The sequence below is a fragment of the Thalassophryne amazonica genome, chromosome 20 (genome assembly GCF_902500255.1).
Source record: "Thalassophryne amazonica chromosome 20, fThaAma1.1, whole genome shotgun sequence".
In the NCBI taxonomy this organism is placed as follows: Eukaryota; Metazoa; Chordata; class Actinopteri; order Batrachoidiformes; family Batrachoididae; genus Thalassophryne; species Thalassophryne amazonica.
The window spans coordinates 46856554-46873177 of NC_047122.1; the positions used below are offsets into that span (position 1 = coordinate 46856554).

General features: G+C 42.9%; 2 protein-coding genes across 2 annotated transcripts in view; one reads left to right on the top strand and one right to left on the bottom strand.

The window, feature by feature from the left end:
• The window catches only part of cfap300 (cilia and flagella associated protein 300), a 41818-nt gene that overhangs the window by 17344 nt on the left and 7850 nt on the right, over window positions 1–16624 (top strand). The window lies entirely within an intron of this gene.
• Window positions 2424–16624, bottom strand: part of LOC117501302 (potassium voltage-gated channel subfamily KQT member 4) — a 107390-nt gene continuing 93189 nt past the window's right edge. Inside the window, 6 exon segments of the mRNA XM_034160151.1 lie at window positions 2424–4278; window positions 4736–4874; window positions 4979–5110; window positions 13464–13563; window positions 13646–13875; window positions 15501–15557. Of these exon segments, the coding sequence (XP_034016042.1) occupies window positions 4075–4278; window positions 4736–4874; window positions 4979–5110; window positions 13464–13563; window positions 13646–13875; window positions 15501–15557 (862 nt within the window). The 3' untranslated portion in view covers window positions 2424–4074.

Here is a 16624-nt window from a genome sequence, read left to right on the forward strand (position 1 = left end):
CTTGAATCTGCATTGGGCAAGGTGATGATGCTGGAACTTTTGTTTGGTGCCGTTCCAATGAGATTTATAAAGATGACTGCCTGAAGAGAACGTAAATTTCCACAGTCATTGATGATATGAGGGCTGCATGTCAGGTAAAGGCACTGGGGAGATGGCTGTCATTACATCATCAATAAATGCACAAGTTTACGTTGATATTTTGTACACTTTTCTTATCCCATCAATTGAAAGGATGTTTGGGGATGATGAAATCATTTTTCAAGATGATAATGCATCTTGCCATAGAGCAAAAACTGTGAAAACATTCCTTGCAAAAAGACACATAGGGTCAATGTCATGGCCTGCAAATAGTCCGGATCTTAATCCAATTGAAAATCTTTGGTGGAAGTTGAAGAAAATGGTCCATGACAAGGCTCCAACCTGCAAAGCTGATCTGGCAACAGCAATCAGAGAAAGTTGGAGCCAGATTGATGAAGAGTACTGTTTGTCACTCATTAAGTCCATGCCTCAGAGGCTGTAAGCTGTTATAAAAGCCAGAGGTGGTGCAACAAAATACTAGTGATATGTTGGAGTGTTCTTTTGTTTTTCATGATTGCATAATTTTTTCCTCAGAATTGAGTGATTCCATATTTTTTTCCCTCTGCTTGGTCTAAAAAAGTAACCGTTACTGACTGCCACAATTTTTTTTCCTGATTTCTTATAGTGTTTCTTAAAGCCAGAAAGTTGCCATTTGAAATGACTTTAGTTTTGTGTCATGTCTGTGATCTGCTTTTTTTCTACAAAATTAAACAACTGAATGAACATCCTCCGAGGCCGGTGATTCCATAATTATTGCCAGGGGTTGTATATGGATTTGATTCATATGTTTTTACGTCAGCCAAGCTTGAACCTTCGTGTGCATGCGTGAGTTTTTTCACGTCTGTCGGTTGCATCATTCACCTGTGGGCAGGCTTTGAGTGAGCACTGGTCCACCCCTCTCGGCGTTTTTTCATTGCGAGGAAATGGCGGAATGATTTGGGCTTTGCTCCGTCAGAATTTTTTCAGAAACTGTTAGAGACAGGCAGCTAGAAACCATTCGGAAAATTCATTTGGCTTTCGGTGAAAATTTTTTGGGCTTCACAGAGATTAAGGAGTGTTACTACCGCTTTAAGGATGGCCCATAATGGCGCACGGCGCGCCGCGCTCCGAGCCACGATCGACAGGCAGAAATGACCATTTCATTTCTAAACGGATGGCTGTATGGCTCCGGGACCATCGTGTGCAATTTCTCTGGTTATCACAAGAGCTGGACATCAACCATTTTCTGGGAGATTTCACTTTTAACAAGAGATTTTGTCATGGAAAGCCGAGAGGAGGCTTCGTGCGTCACGACGGATTCGCTGATGGAGCGAGACAAAGAACACCACCGTTTTGAAGTGTCAGAGGACAAGTTGGGACATGCCCAGCTCTCCACAATTTCTCTTATACTCACTCGACTGGTAAGCCACTGAAAGCCGAGATAGGCATGTCCCAACTTGTCCTCCACGCGGCTTTCCATGACAAAATCTCTTGTTAAAAGTGAAATCTGCCGGAAAATGGTTGATGTCCAGCTCTTGTGATAACCAGAGAAATTGCACACGATGGTCACGGATCCATACAGCCATCCGTTTAGAAATGAAATGGTCGTTTCTGCCTGTCGATCACGGCTCGGAGCATGGCGCGCCGTGCGCCATTGTGGGCCATCCATAAAGCGGTAGTAACACTCCTTAATCTCTGTGAAGCCCAAAACTTTTCACTGAAAGCCAAATTAATTTTCCGAATGGTTTCCAGGTGCCTGTCTCTAACAGTTTCTGAAAAAATTCTGATGGAGCAAAGCCCAAATCATTCCGCCATTTCCTCGCAATGAAACAATGACGAGAGGGGTGGACCAGTGCTCACTCAAAGCCTGCCCACAGACGAATGACGCAACCGACAGGCATGAAAAAACTCACGCATGCGCACGAAGGTTCAAGCTTGGCTGACGTAAAAACATGAATCAAATCCATATATTTTTTGCATAAAATAAAAAGGTCCGTTACTTTTCTAACAGACCTCGTATTTATGCTCATTACCAATAAAGTTCATGTTTAAACTGTAAGAAAAATTGAGCCTCAATTAATCGAGCCTCAAAGAAACGTATTTCTTTGCCATAAGGGTTTGATAAAATGTTAAGGAATCATTGCATTTTTTTATGTTTGTCGGCAGATACATTGGTATCATAAATTTTTTGCTCGCCAATATTGGTATCAGACCCCATAAAGTCCATATGGGTCGGGCTCTAGTACTTACAGCTGCACCCACCATTTAAGTTGACAAAAATGCTACATTATTTACCATCAATAATTAACTGTAGATTTAAATATGTTCATGTAAAATCTACATTGACTTTAACAATCATGTTTTTTATGCACAAAATCAAGTGCATTGATACAAAACAAATAAAAACAAATCTATACATGACAAACATGAATTTATCAAGTGCCTCCTGGAGTATTTAAGAAATTGCTGTGTGTGTATGTGTGTGTCTGTACACTCTCCAGTTTTGTCCGTGCTAGCACAGAGCGTTCAGTGTGCTTCATACATTTAAAAAAAAAAAGATAAAGGGAAAAAATAATAAAAGATCAATACTGATTACACAACTTGTCGTGAAGCTGTAAGGCAGTTTCCTAAGACACGTGCATTCAAAGTGATAATGGCCTGAAATTCATGCGCTGCACCCTTTAAGGATGTTTGCCATTAAAAACTGGCCCGTTTCTATGTCGCCTCCACAGCTGCTGACTCACGTACATATAACATATACGGGAGTCTCTAATGGTTAAAAGAGTGAGAAGAATCCCCCTTAACATGAAGCGGGTTGAATTAGTACCGACTACCTGAACCAGCTGACCTGAGGCTACATGTGAGCAATGAACAGCAGGAAAGTGTTTTTGTTTTTTGTTTCCCTGACAACGTGCATGTGTGTAGGGTGGGCTGCAAGACAGAGGGGATTAAAGGGGCGCGTTAGCTTTAGATCACTGGAACAATCAAAGAGGTAAAAGTGGGGATCCCTAAATAAGTACTTACATTGCTCACATGAATGAGCACAAAAAGCTTTTGTTTTTTCCTCTCTTTTTTGCATGTGGGCCTGCTGGATAACAGATGTCTGAAAGCAAGAACAGAGATCCGAAAAATGAAACCAGCAAACAGCGCTGTGCAGTGCACATCCCTTACTCGGGGGCAGTCAAGTTCTCCAAAAGCCATAGAGTTGTATATTAAAAAGCTGGAGGGCCCCCCCCCCCCCTTTGTATCTTGACTCTCTGTACATGGCGAGTTGAACCACAATTTTCAGTAAGGGCAAGGTGCAACTTGAAATAATCTATGGAACGGGTGGAAGCTTGTTAATAAATTTGTTAAAGGTGCATAATGTAATTTACAGTGACATCTATTGGTGAAGTTTCAGATTGCAACCAGTCCTCGCCCTTTCCAAGCCTGTGCCCGTGAGCTTACATGAACAAACATCCTGATATCGCTGAGATAGAGGTGTCACATAATGAAGACAAGTGGGCTGAACTTTATGACATATCACATAAAAGTGATGCAGTTACAACTGACGGTGGTAGCTTAGCCTCCTTCGCAATACACACACCCGTGGTTACGCCTTTAATATACAACTCCATTATGAAAGATTCTTAAAATAAAAAATAAATAAAAAAGACTGGCACGCCGGTGCTGATTGAACTATCAGTCAGCTGATTCAAGCAGCAAGAAAAACCAGAGGTTGCTCCAGACATTTTGAAAAATTATCTACACAGTTGCAGCTTTGAAGTAAGCATAGAGAGTATGAGGGGGTGAAATTGGTTCAGTAGTCAAGTAGTAGTTGCGTAGTGTTCATTCATCCTTTTGTCTCGGTGTGCGGCGAGCGGCTTTGGCTGAGGCTCGAGCTCATGTGGAGCCACGGCTGGTAGCCTCCATCCATTCTCTGAGGAAACGGGGTGCAAACTTGAGTCTGGGGGCACGAGTCTTTGTAGACAAATCATGAAAAGTATTAACGAAGTGAAGCTGACAGTTCAGGCACTGTCACTCCAAAGTGCCACTCTCAGACTGGGAGATGTTGAGTGTGTTAGCGGAAGGGAAAAGGTCTCTTTGGTCCGTGGGGCTGTGGTAGTCAGACGTCAGGTCAGGGTCCAGGAGGGAGGAAAGGGTAAAGTTGGACGAGCCTTTCTTTAGGCACTGGGAGTAGACGTTCAGCAAGAGGTCCAGCTTGTTCTCTATAGACTGCACCTGTGCAATCACACACACACACACACACGCACTGGAGTGTAAAAGGTGTCGTGTCTCATACTGTCTGGGCTTCCACATGTGAAGCTGAAAAGTCTATCATTTATGTAGACAAATTTTTTGTGTGTGTGTGTGTGTGTGTGTGTGTATCATTTGTGGATTGGTTCAGGTAGGGACATGAAAAAGAGCTAACCGATACTTGGGAGGAGAGGGAACTACAGCCGCTGTGGCTAATAAATGGTAGTAATCAATACTCTGTTCAGTAAAGAAGGCAGCCTTTTGAGGGTCTTGAAACCTAATCATGCTTAAATTTTTCCTTATTTGGGATTTCCAGTTCAAATGTGGTGAAGATCAGATACATTTTGTTGAGGTTCATCATGGTCAAAAAAAAAGTTTAACTCTCACATGGACCCACAGACAAGCATACGTAAGTGTCACAGAAGTCAGACTATTTGGTCACCTGTTTCTCCACTTTGACTACACGTCCCATCATGCTTAGCTCATCCAGTGGGTCCAGTTCTGGGGGTGTTTTCTCTCCTTTTTCAGGGCGCATCTTCTTATCTGGCTGGATGGCCCCCCGCCCAATTATTTGGTCTACCCTTTTACATTAAATAAAAAACACATCAACGACAATGCAGTTAGAGATGTAATCACTGAATTTTTTGTTGTTGTTGTTGCAAAGTGCCATTTTCGAGAAACTTACCGCAACTGCAAGCTCTTTATCCGACCCAGCATATCCAGGTGTCCAGCGGAGTACTGCTCTATGACATCCTTCACGTCATACGGACGCAGCGTCTCCTTAAATTTCCTCTTAGCCACAAGAAACTTCAAAATCCTACGCACACAAACACACCAGACTCACTGTCACTGGCAGAGCCAGTAAACCTTTAGAAAAACGCAGGACCAGACAACTATCAAATGATGTGGACCGCTGTGTGAATAACAAGATTAATTATGGTCAGCGTGACCTTATCGTTCACAAACAGCCCCATAAAGAGAGCACACGGCTCCACGGGGAGCCCCCACTGCTAAACTATGTGGATATATTATGGTGATGACAACGATTTCCAGAGACATTTGCTTATCGGAATTTGCCGTTTCAGCAATTAGCACATCTTCACAGATAGTACTGGGCAATGCTGACACCTCTATCTGCCCTGCTGTCAGCGTGCAGCTGCTGGCTGCATGCAGCTGCTCCTATTCTGAGGGGATGCAGCTAAACGTCATCACATACGGGGGAGAACAGGAAGGAGGGAGGGAAGTTGACCCCACACAAAAGCATCACTGGCAACATCTCCCACCAGCGTCATTCCGGTTCCACGCTAGAAGTCACGAGGACAAGATAATGGGAGGGAAGTTTATGTGTGTGTGTTTTAATACCTGTTTTGTTTTGGGGGGTTTTCCTACCGGGTGGGTCATTCACTTCCTCTCTTATCACTTATGTGATAGGCAGACGTGCTGGCTGTGCAGAAACGCAAACATAGAATACGCGCACACTCAAGCAGTCATCTCACCCTGTGATGGATTACACCACAAGTCACAGTGGGAGAGACAGGAGTGCGGGAGGGTGAGGAAGCGGGGATTTGTTTTTCCTGTATCTCTTACATCCAGATGACTAAGTCCACTAAAATATGCCCACACGGCCTCCCAAGAAGAAGAAAAGAAACAACATCAAAAGGGCTAGAAAGCAGGAGAACAGGAAGAGGGTGAACTTTTCTTAGTGTGCAATCGCACATACGTGCGCACGCACACACATAAAAATACTGTAATGCATTTGCACACCTGCACGCCCGTGCGCACGCACACACATAAAAATACTGTAATGCATTTGCACACCTGCACGCCCGTGCGCACATGTGGGCCGAGCAGGAGCGGGGTCAGTTCCTTAAATAACAGCTGTAACCTTTGTTGAAGTTTGCAGCGTTTGCATTTGCAGCCACATACAGTTTTGTGTAGTGATGACCGGTGTTGCAACAAAAAAAAAGACAAGAGGAGCGAGAGGAGGTGGAGTGGTGGTCTGCAGCTGGTGCTGTAGTAGCCGTCAGCGGACTCTTCTCCCTCACACAGCACTCTGGTTCTTGATGACTCCTGCGTTTGGGGTATTTTTGCAGGCGATCTCTTCGTATTTTGCAGGTAGATGCAGATTTTTTTTTCTTCTTTTTTTATAAATCGCTAGGGTGGGTCTCAGGTGTGCAGAAAAGAAAAAGCTGGGGAAACGAGAGGGGGCGACTTCTGATTTGGATCCTCTAAGGGTTTGTTGAAAATGCTGACTGTTTTTCTTGAGTGATGAAATGGTTTTTATAATACCTGGTCAGGATTGTGTAGTCCCCCACCACCCCCCAGAAAAGCAGCAGGCACCAGCAGTGGTGTAGCACACCTAGCACAACTCACCAAAAGCTATAACCTCCCTGGTATTAGAAAGTTGAGACATTAAAAAAACAGCAGTGACTGGACGGACGGAAAGTGTCATCTGTGCCCCGAAGTGCTTGCACAGCTGGTACAAATGTTTTTCGCAATTCAGCAAACACAGATTCCCTGTAGTCTCCGATGGCAAGGTTTATCTGCGACTTAGAAATGACTCTTCTGCTGACACGTCGCCGAGGATGGCCAAAAAGGATGAAACAGTGCAGCGGCGAGACTTACATGCCAGGTGAGGAACAAAACCGAACACAGTGTCTGTGTGTACTCGGTCATTCTACGGAAAAAAAAAACACCACAAAGAAAAAAAAATCCAGCTGATATTCTACAAAAAAATGATGACTTAAGATTCATTATAAATAGTAAATACGCATGAACTCATTATTTTATAAAATGGGCACTTCACCCAAGATTGCAAAGTTGCAGATTTTTTTTTTGGGGGGGGGGGGGGGGGTTGTGCAGTATTGGATTGATACAGGAGGAGAGTTGTAGTAGAGAACGCATAATAGATTCTGCCTTCTTTTCTCCATCATCTTCCTCAAGCTAAATCATCCAAACATAAACAACACAGTCTTTTCTTCAAGCAACCAGACAGTGATAAACCAGGTGCGTCTCTCGAAAGTGAAGCTTCAGCACAAAGACCTGGTCTGGTGCAAGAATCTGCATTTTACAGACAGAAAAATGACAGTAGATGAAAGAGAAACCAGACATTGCGAATAAATGTCAGAATAAAGCATCTGCTGACTGGGATAATATTGATATGACATTAGTTTAAAAAGCAGTTGATGGGATTTCAAAGCCATCAACATTTCTATATAATTTATCACTATAATCTGGTACATTTCCAGATAAAATGAAAATTGCTAAAACTGTGCTACTGTACAAAACTGGAGTTTGACACCACTTCACAAATTACAGGCCTGTTTCTTAACTTTCACAGTTCTCCAATATACTAGAAATAAACCTTTTGATAACAGATTCCAGAATTTTACTGGTAGCACAAAAATATTAATAGTACAGTCTTACGCCACATATATCAACTTCACTGGCGCTAATTGAATTCATAGAAGAAATCACAAATTCTCCTTACAAAAAGGTATGCAACAGGTGCTTTTGTTAACTTAAAAAAAATTTATGGTATAAGAACAGTAGCGTTAGACTGGGTGAAACTGGCAATGATTTGTGAAGATGGGAAACTATAAATTAGAATGGACATTATTTGTGGAGTCCCCCAGGGGTCAGTATCAGTTCCAAAACTCTTCCTCATATACATGAATGATATATGTAAAGTGTTTGATATTTACTTTGCACTTTATTCTCTTTGCTGATGATAGTATTTTTTGCACTGGAGATGATTTGCAGCAGTTTTTGACTCTGCTCACAAATGAAACGGTTGTGCTGCCGCGGTGTCTGCTCTGCTTCCCCTCCCCTTCTGTGTCTACAGGTGGCTGCGTCATGGAGTTGATTATCTCACCTGTTTTCAGTCAGCGCCACCTGTTATAAACCCCGGTCCTTCCTCTCCACAATCGCCACAAACTCAGTTCTGCCTGTGTGGTACCTGGCCTCAGTTTTTGTTCTGCTCTTTTGCTCCTTTTTGACTAGTTTTTGACATCTTCCTTGTGTTTCCAGTGTTCCTGCCACCTGTCAGCTCTGTTGCGGTTGCCTGGTCCTGGTTCTGTTGCCACCCACCATCTGGTCCGGGAACTCACTCCGTCATTCTGGTCAAGCCGGCGTCTCCCTGCTCCAGTGTCTCCTTCCTCGCATTTCTACAATTTTCAATTGATTCTGTTCACATAATAAATTTGTTATTTGATTTCATCATCCTGACTCCCTTCATTTTGGGTCCTAACCTTGTTTTCTGGTTTAACCATAACAGAAAGTGGTAAATTAAAAGCTGACTTGATGGGAATAATTATCATTAAATGTGTACAGACCAAAATTGATGATTTTTGGAAATTGTAAAATAAATTCTGGCATACAGGTGACACTGGACAATGTTAACATAAGAAGGTTATATGAAAGCAAATATCATGGTATGACAGTGGTGTCCAAACTATTCCAGAAAGGGCCAAGAGGGTGCAAGTTTTCCTTGCAGCCACTGACTCCAGCAGGTGATTTCACTGATGAACTCATCTCACCTGCCCAAAGGGATGTTAACGAAATCCTGCACCCTCTTGGCCCTTTCTGGAATAGTTTGGACACCACTGTGGTATGATCATACTGGTCTACAATTTTTTAGAAGTCTGCTTCAGAAATAAAATGTGATTTTTATTATGGATTTTGGCATGCTGAATACAACTATGACAATAAAAATGGCTGATTGGTTTCTGTTTCAAAGATATTCTAAGTTTTAGCATTTTACAGCTACATAATTATATTGTGTTGATGGAGTTTTCATGATAAATCATAAGCATAGGTCTTTTCATGTTTCTCTGATTGTTTATGTAATAATATTTCACTTGTTCACTTGTTCTTTTAAAAAAGTGAAAGGGTTATATATTAATCCTTAGTAGCATAGTTGTAACATATCAAAAAAAAAAAAAAAAAAACTAGAGCCAATCAACAATTTCAAACATATTTTATTCTCAGTGCCTGGTACAAAATTAGCGAATTCAGACTATATTTATTTCTCAAGCATTTTGGTTGTAGGCCAAGCCCAAAGAATCTACTAGAAACCTCATCAAGTACGAGGTCTGTCCAAAAAGTAACAGACCTTTTTATTTTTTCAAAAACTATATGGATTTGAATCACGTGTGATCGCATCAGCCAAGCTTGAACCTTCGTGCGCATGCGTGAGTTTTTTCATGCCTGTCAGTTGCGTCATTCGCCTGTGAGCAGGCCTTGTGTGAGCAGTGGTCCACCCCCCTTGTTGGATTTTTATTGTCAGGGAAATGTCTGAATGATTTGGAGCTTTGCTGCATCAAATTTTTCCAGAAATTGTGAGAGACAGCCAGGTGGACACCATTCGCTAAATTCAGATGGCTTTCAGGGACGATTTTATGGGGATTACACAGATTGAGGAGTGTTACAGCCGGTTTAAAGACCGACCCCCGGCAGCTGAAAGCACGCCGTGTTCCGAGCGGCAATCGACAGGCTCAAACGCCCAGATCATTTCCAAACTGAACGCTGTGTTGATCCGGGACGTCGTCTGACTACCACAGAAATAGCAGAAGACGTGGACATCAAGACTTTTTCGACACATTACACTGTTACAGGAGTTTTTGTCATGGAAAGAGGAGCTGAGGAATGCGCCACCGTGCCGCGAATGGCGCGGGACAAAACCACAGGAATTCGTGCGTCGGGACGGAGCCACATGGCGCAAAGCAACGCCGTGATGAAGTCTCACAGGACATGTTCTGGCATGTCCAGCTAATCCACAATTTCTCGGATAGTCACACGACTGAAAATCCACCGAAAGTCATCTCAAAGCCGTCCTGTGAGACCAATACGGAGGTGGTTTTCGTGCAACGCCATTCGCGGCACGGTGGCGCATTCCTCCACTCCTCTTTCCATGACAAAAACTTCTGTAACAGTGGAATGTGCTGAAAAAGTCTTGATATCCACGTCTTCGGCCATTTCTGTGGTAGTCAGACGACATCCCGGATCAACACAGCATTCAGTTTGGAAATGATCTGGTTGTTTGAGCCTGTCGATCACCGCTCGGAATGCGGCGTGCTCTCAGCCACTGTGGGCGGTCTTTAAACCGGCTGTAATACTCCTCAATCTGTGTGATCCCCATAAAATCGTACCTAAAAGCCATCTGAATTTAGCAAATGGTGTCCACCTGGAGGTCTCTCACAGTTTCTGGAAAAATTTGATGCAGCAAAGCTCCAAATCATTCAGACATTTTCCTGACAATGAAAATCCGATAAGGGGGGTGGACCAGTGCTCACTCAAAGCCTGCTCACAGGTGAATGACGCAACCGACAGGTGTGAAAAAACTCATGCATGCGCACGAAGGTTCAAGCTTGGCTGATGCAATCACACGTGATTCAAATCCATATAGTTTTTAAAAAAAATTAAAAGGTCCATTACTTTTTGGACCGACCTCGTATTGTGTGAGCCGCTGAAGAGGAGGTATTGCTGGCCCACCACCAGAGGGCGCCCTGCCTGAAGTGCGGGCTTCAGGCACGAGAGGGCGCAGCCGCCTCACGGGAGCTGCCGGGAGTGACAGCTGTCTCTCATCACCACCTGACAGCTGTCACTCATCACCACCTCATCATCATCTTCTCCATAAAAGCTTGGCAGCGACTCCACCTCCCTGCCGAGATATCTTCTAGCCAAAAAGGTAATCAGCTCAGCCGTTTATGAGTCATACGCATACAGTTTTTGCTTCTGTACTTTTTGCAGTCGTTCCTGTGAGTGCTTGCAGCTGTAGGCTGGGTTTGTGGTATGTGGAGGGCTGACGTCTTCGCTCCCCACGCCAAACTGTGATAAGTACTCACAAATACTGCACGTGCAGAGTTTCTGGATTGGAGGTGGAGGTTTTCCCTCCGTGTGAAACTACAGACTGTTTTGCTGACTGTTTGCTGGGTGTGTGGCCACACCCACCCTTGATTCTTTCTGCTTCCTGCCAACAGTACCAGATCCGACAGCCGGAGACGGTGATCACCTGGGGACTCGGGACTTGGCGGCTCCAGTATTCTCCGGGTTCGGTGGCGGTGGAAATCGTGTGGGTGCCGGCTCCTCTCTGGACGGACATCTTCTATCCTCGAGCCTGCCCACACGTCACCTTGTATATTTTGATTGTAACCCAAATTCTATGTTTATCTGTATTCTCGTTGTGCACATTTCACAACAGTAAAGTGTTGTATTTTGGCTCATCTATTGTCTGTTCATTTACGCCCCCTGTTGTGGGTCCGTATCCTTACACTTTCCCAACACGTATAGTACAAACAAAACTGTTACGAACTACTGCAAGCCTCCACTTTAGGATTTTGGTGGTTCGTGGTGCAGCCACTTTCTGCTGCTTAAGAGCAGTCAATATCAAAAGCAGCAAAAGACTTAATCTGCTGTTCTTGTCTAAATTGTGCAATCATTGTCACACTGTTATGAGCTTCCATTGTACTGTTTTTTTTTTTTTTGTTTTTTTTTTACCAAAGACAGATGACGCACTAATAACAAGCTTGTTGTGATGATACGCAAATGCCAGAAGATGGTTTAGTTGTGTTTTACTGAGTGTAATTTGAGTAAAGCACTTAATTTTAAAGAAAAGGAAAATTTTAAAATCAAACATATCAGTGAAAATGATGATAATTTGGGTTTTAAAGGAAAGGTAACAGAAAGTGACACAGAGTAACCTCACAAGGTGACCCGATGACCCAGAGTTGAACCCCCAAAGCCTGGGGATTTACCAAGAAGTGATCTTATCACACCTGCACATTGCTTGGAAAAGATGATGTCATTAACAGCTGTTTTCATTGGTGTAAGATTTGCTAAGACCGCCCAATTGGGGCGGAGAAAGTGACCCCTTAATGTATAAAGGTGACCGCAAACCATTGTGTTTTGAAGCTGTTCTGGTGGTGTTTTGTTTTAGGGTTTTTTTTTTTTTATTTTGTTTTGTATTTTTTTTATGACTGTGAATTTACTTCCTTTTGCTGGCAAAATAAATTATTTTAAAGAACTGAACACAGCTAAAACACTAAAGCCACTTTTACACTCACACGAATTTGATCCCTGCACTGCTGTGCAACTCGTCATGCCAGTGCAACCCGCTTTGTCCCGCTGGATGCCACATTATATAAAATAATCATTTCATAGCCGGTGATGCATTTGCTCTCAGCAGATGGCTGATGAAACCATCTCTTATCGCTCCCAGAATCACAGAGAAATTACCTGCAGCTTCAGTTTCTCTCGTGCACGTTGTGCGGTGGAGAATGCATTTGGAATCTTGTCTCAAAGGTAATTATATATATTGTAATGGATTGGTAAATCAGTTGCATTTTCATTCCTTCTTATGATTTAGATAATGTATCTGTAAAGTTATGTTTATCACAGATGTAACATCTTGTCATAATCATTCAGATGCGCTGCATTGCGGCAATGAGACGTATTGCACGCAGTGAGACACTGTTTTTGAATATGTTGGGCAATATTCACAGCTAGCTCACAAAATAAATGCATGCCAGAAGTTTTGAACATTTCAAAGTTGGCTCACTGGCTTGCAGCCACGCGCAGTTTACAACACTTTACAACAAGCTTACTCAGTGGCACACTAGATTGCGTGCCAGTGCGGGAATCACATTTGTGGAAGTGTCAAGGTGCCTTTAGACTCTTGTCTGGCAATCAGGGACTCCATCCTGAGTTTCCACGACAGGGTGTTGGTGCTGTTCCCATCTCTACGGTGTCGGTGTACAGTCTCTGGAATAAGCTACTCTGTCACACCACCATTCACGTGAGCCGTTTGAATGAACTGGCTCCACTCGGTGACAAAGTCACCGGGGAACTAACCCTCCCTGCTGGAGGACTTTGTTACCTCCTGTAAGTAGACATTTCTGCTCAGTCAGCAGAAACTGCACACAGCAGTGCCTTCATGGGGAAGGCATGTGTTCAGCTGTGGTCACCGAACATATAAGAGACACTCATGTTGCCGATATGCCTGTACAGGAAATGTGTTCTTTTCATCACACGGTCACAACCAAACGGTGCAACACTTGAACTTGTATTCCAAGTGAAGAAACAAGATTCTACAACAAAATCTGTCCTGTTTTTCACATTTTAATCTCAGAAAATTGAGGACAAAGTGTGAAAACACCCTTCAAATGACTCACCTCACAGCTCGTATCAGCGTCTTCACCGCTGGGATTACATCCTCCATGGCCACATCACAATATGGTTTGTCTTCCACGCTGTCCTCCGCGACCCCCTCCACTGGAACCAGGGAGATGGAGGCATTATTATATTCATGACAGATCCCTGCAGAGATGACTGGGCTGTTTTTAGTGGCACCTACCATCAGCTGCTGGACGCGGTTTGAGGCGAAGGGAAGTACGGAAGCGTGTGCGGTCGTTAAAGCTCCAGCTTTTCTGCACTTTGCCTGGACTGGAGGCTTCTGGGACGTTTTCTTGGCTGGGAGAGAGCCGCACACTGGAGCCTGGGGGTAGCGGCGAGGCCTTGCTCCGAATTGTTTGGGATGATCGGGAATTGTTCATTCTGATCCGGTCCCTGAATCCTATTTTACCACTGACATTGAAAATGAAACATTCAAACAGCTGTAGGTTGACACATCTTTCTGGTCATGATAGACACTGTGTGATCACATTTTCTACACCACTGAGCTTGATGGAGAACTAAACTGTGTTATCCTGGATGCTGAATACAGCAGAGGAGCAGCCCGAGCGTAATACAAAAGTCATTAAGATTTCAACGCACACCCAACAAACAGACAAAATATTCCATTTGGACACACTAGCTGACTTATGGAGCCGGTTTAACCCTGGGGACCACTCAGCATAGCTAAAAACTGATTCTGCCCTGAGGATTTGCTGATTTTTATATGCCTATCATAGCATCTGATTCAGCAAAATCAGACTGAAACCTGATTCAAGACTTGCAGGAGTGCTGGGATGGCGGAAAATACTCCACAGGCCATCAGAATAAAGACACGCTGCCTTAATCCCGTCAGCAGAGTGAATAAGCATCACAAAAAAATTAGTTTCAAAGTGCAGCCACATAAAAGGCGTGTGTGTGAGCTCATCTATTCACAGGTGGAAAGTTATTTGGTAACCATTTCAGCTGCCGTTATAAGAGCCTCGAGAGCCCGCTCACACATGTTGCACACTGTCCACAGATCCGTACAATGATGCAAACATCATGCACTACAGAGCAATTCCTGCCTCGTTTATATGATGATATACTCTTTGACGGGTGCAATGTGGCAAGCCGTTTGCATGACAGTTAGGGGACGTTAAAGGAAAATGCATTCAACACAAGCAAACTGAAATTCTTCAAGTCGACCACAGACTAAAGGAAAAAACAAAAAACAGACAAAGATAGAGTGAAGTACCTTTGCATTCTGTTTGGGAAAAAATGATTCGGATGTCTTTAGTTACAAAACTCACTCAATCTTTCCTCAGGTTTGACACAATTTTGCATACATGATGAATACTGTAACTCAAAAAAAACTGTTGACAGATTACATAAAAAGCTTAAGTGGCACCAATTTTTTGGGGTGGTGCCAATTACATTATTTTATTTTTTTCAATGGAATCATTTTCAACATATTTTGAGTTAAATTAACTTACCGTGCTTTACAGTGCATGCGGAATCATTTTAACCATCAGACAAAAGAGCAGGCAAAGATCGAAACGATGAAGCGAACCGAAAGCAGGGTGATTCCTGTGCACTCGTATGTTGTTTTGTTGAACATTTCCAATGAAACAACACGTTGCAGAGAAGAAAAGCACATGTTTTAAATATGACCAAAACCATATCACGTTTGAAACGCGCAGCTTTTCAAGCCAAAGCAAATGAAATCAGCTCAAGCAAAGAAACAATCCTCTCAGTCTTACTGAGGGACCTTTCATTCTCTTTATAGTAAAGGACTCAAGTATTTGTGGACCTGAGAACAGCGCCTGTTCAAAGTATCAGAGAGGGTTTGCACACATCTCACGACCTCTATCTTTTGCTCACTCACTGGAGTGGCTTGATGCTTTAACGATAACTTGAGACATTAGGAAGCTGTTCCACCGGTCCAAAAAACTTGAGTCTGTCAGGCAAGTTGAGCAGGATGTGTGCATGAAAGGAAGGAGTTTTCCTTCGGGTGACAGTCTAACGTGCCCCGTGCACAGGCTTTTTGCTGTGGATACCTCTGCTTACGGCCACCGTGAATCCGGAAGAGACCCCGTTTTTTAGAAAGGAGCTGACTGGGGAGACACACAAGTCAGAGGGTAAGAGGGTGAAGGGAAAAGACAAATGGAAGAATGAAGCAGAGAATGAGAGTTTTACGTGGAAACCCGTGAGGATAAAATGTAAGAAAGGAAACCAGGACAGGTGGAGGAGTGAAGTCTCAATAGTCCAAATAGACTTTTCCTTTATCAGTAGCAGAAGTGGGAAACAAATGGTCAGTGCAGCTTTTACTTGTAATGAATCGCCTCAGCAGGTGGTTTTACTGATGAGCTCCTCTTCTTATCTTAAAGTATTATTATGACTCCAATGCCAAAGTGCCAAATCTTGCATTTCCTTGATTTTCCACTTGAGGCTGGATCCAAAAGGGAGTCACTCGTCCTCAACCCCCATGTTAAAAATCACCAACTCTACGTTAGAAATAAACATGTTTATAGCCTGATATACAATAAACAATTTTGTCTCAATACACTAGGAAGCAAGAGTAATCAGAGATTTCTGACATCTGCCAATCTGTATCCGGATTACCTCCAAAATTCAGTGAAGTCTTTCATGCCCTAATATCTATCTGCGGTGCAAATTTGGTGAGAATCCATGAATTAGTTTTGACATAATCCTTCAAATCTTATATAAAGTGAAATCTTGATCCAGAATCAGGATTTGGATCACCTCCAAAATTTAATGGAGTATTCCATGGCCTAATATGTATCTGTGTTGAAAATTTCAAGAAAATCCATGCAGGTGTTTTGACGTAATCCTGCTAAAAGCAATCCTTCAAAGCCTATATAAAGTGAAACCTGATCCAGTATCCGGATCTGGATCACCTCCAAAATTGAATGGAGTCTTCTATAGACTAATATGTATCTGTGGTGGTGATAATTTTGCCAAAATATGTGCTGTAGTTTTGAATCTACGTCAGTTGTACATGATCACAATGTGTCCACATAATTTTCTTATGTTTCTAATTTGGAAACAATGTGTACAGGGTGATTTTTTTTTTTTTTTAATAACAGATTGCTTTAAGCTGTTTTAAGTCATAAAATTATGAATAATTTAGGGACATGGTCGCTTTGAGTGACAGCTAATG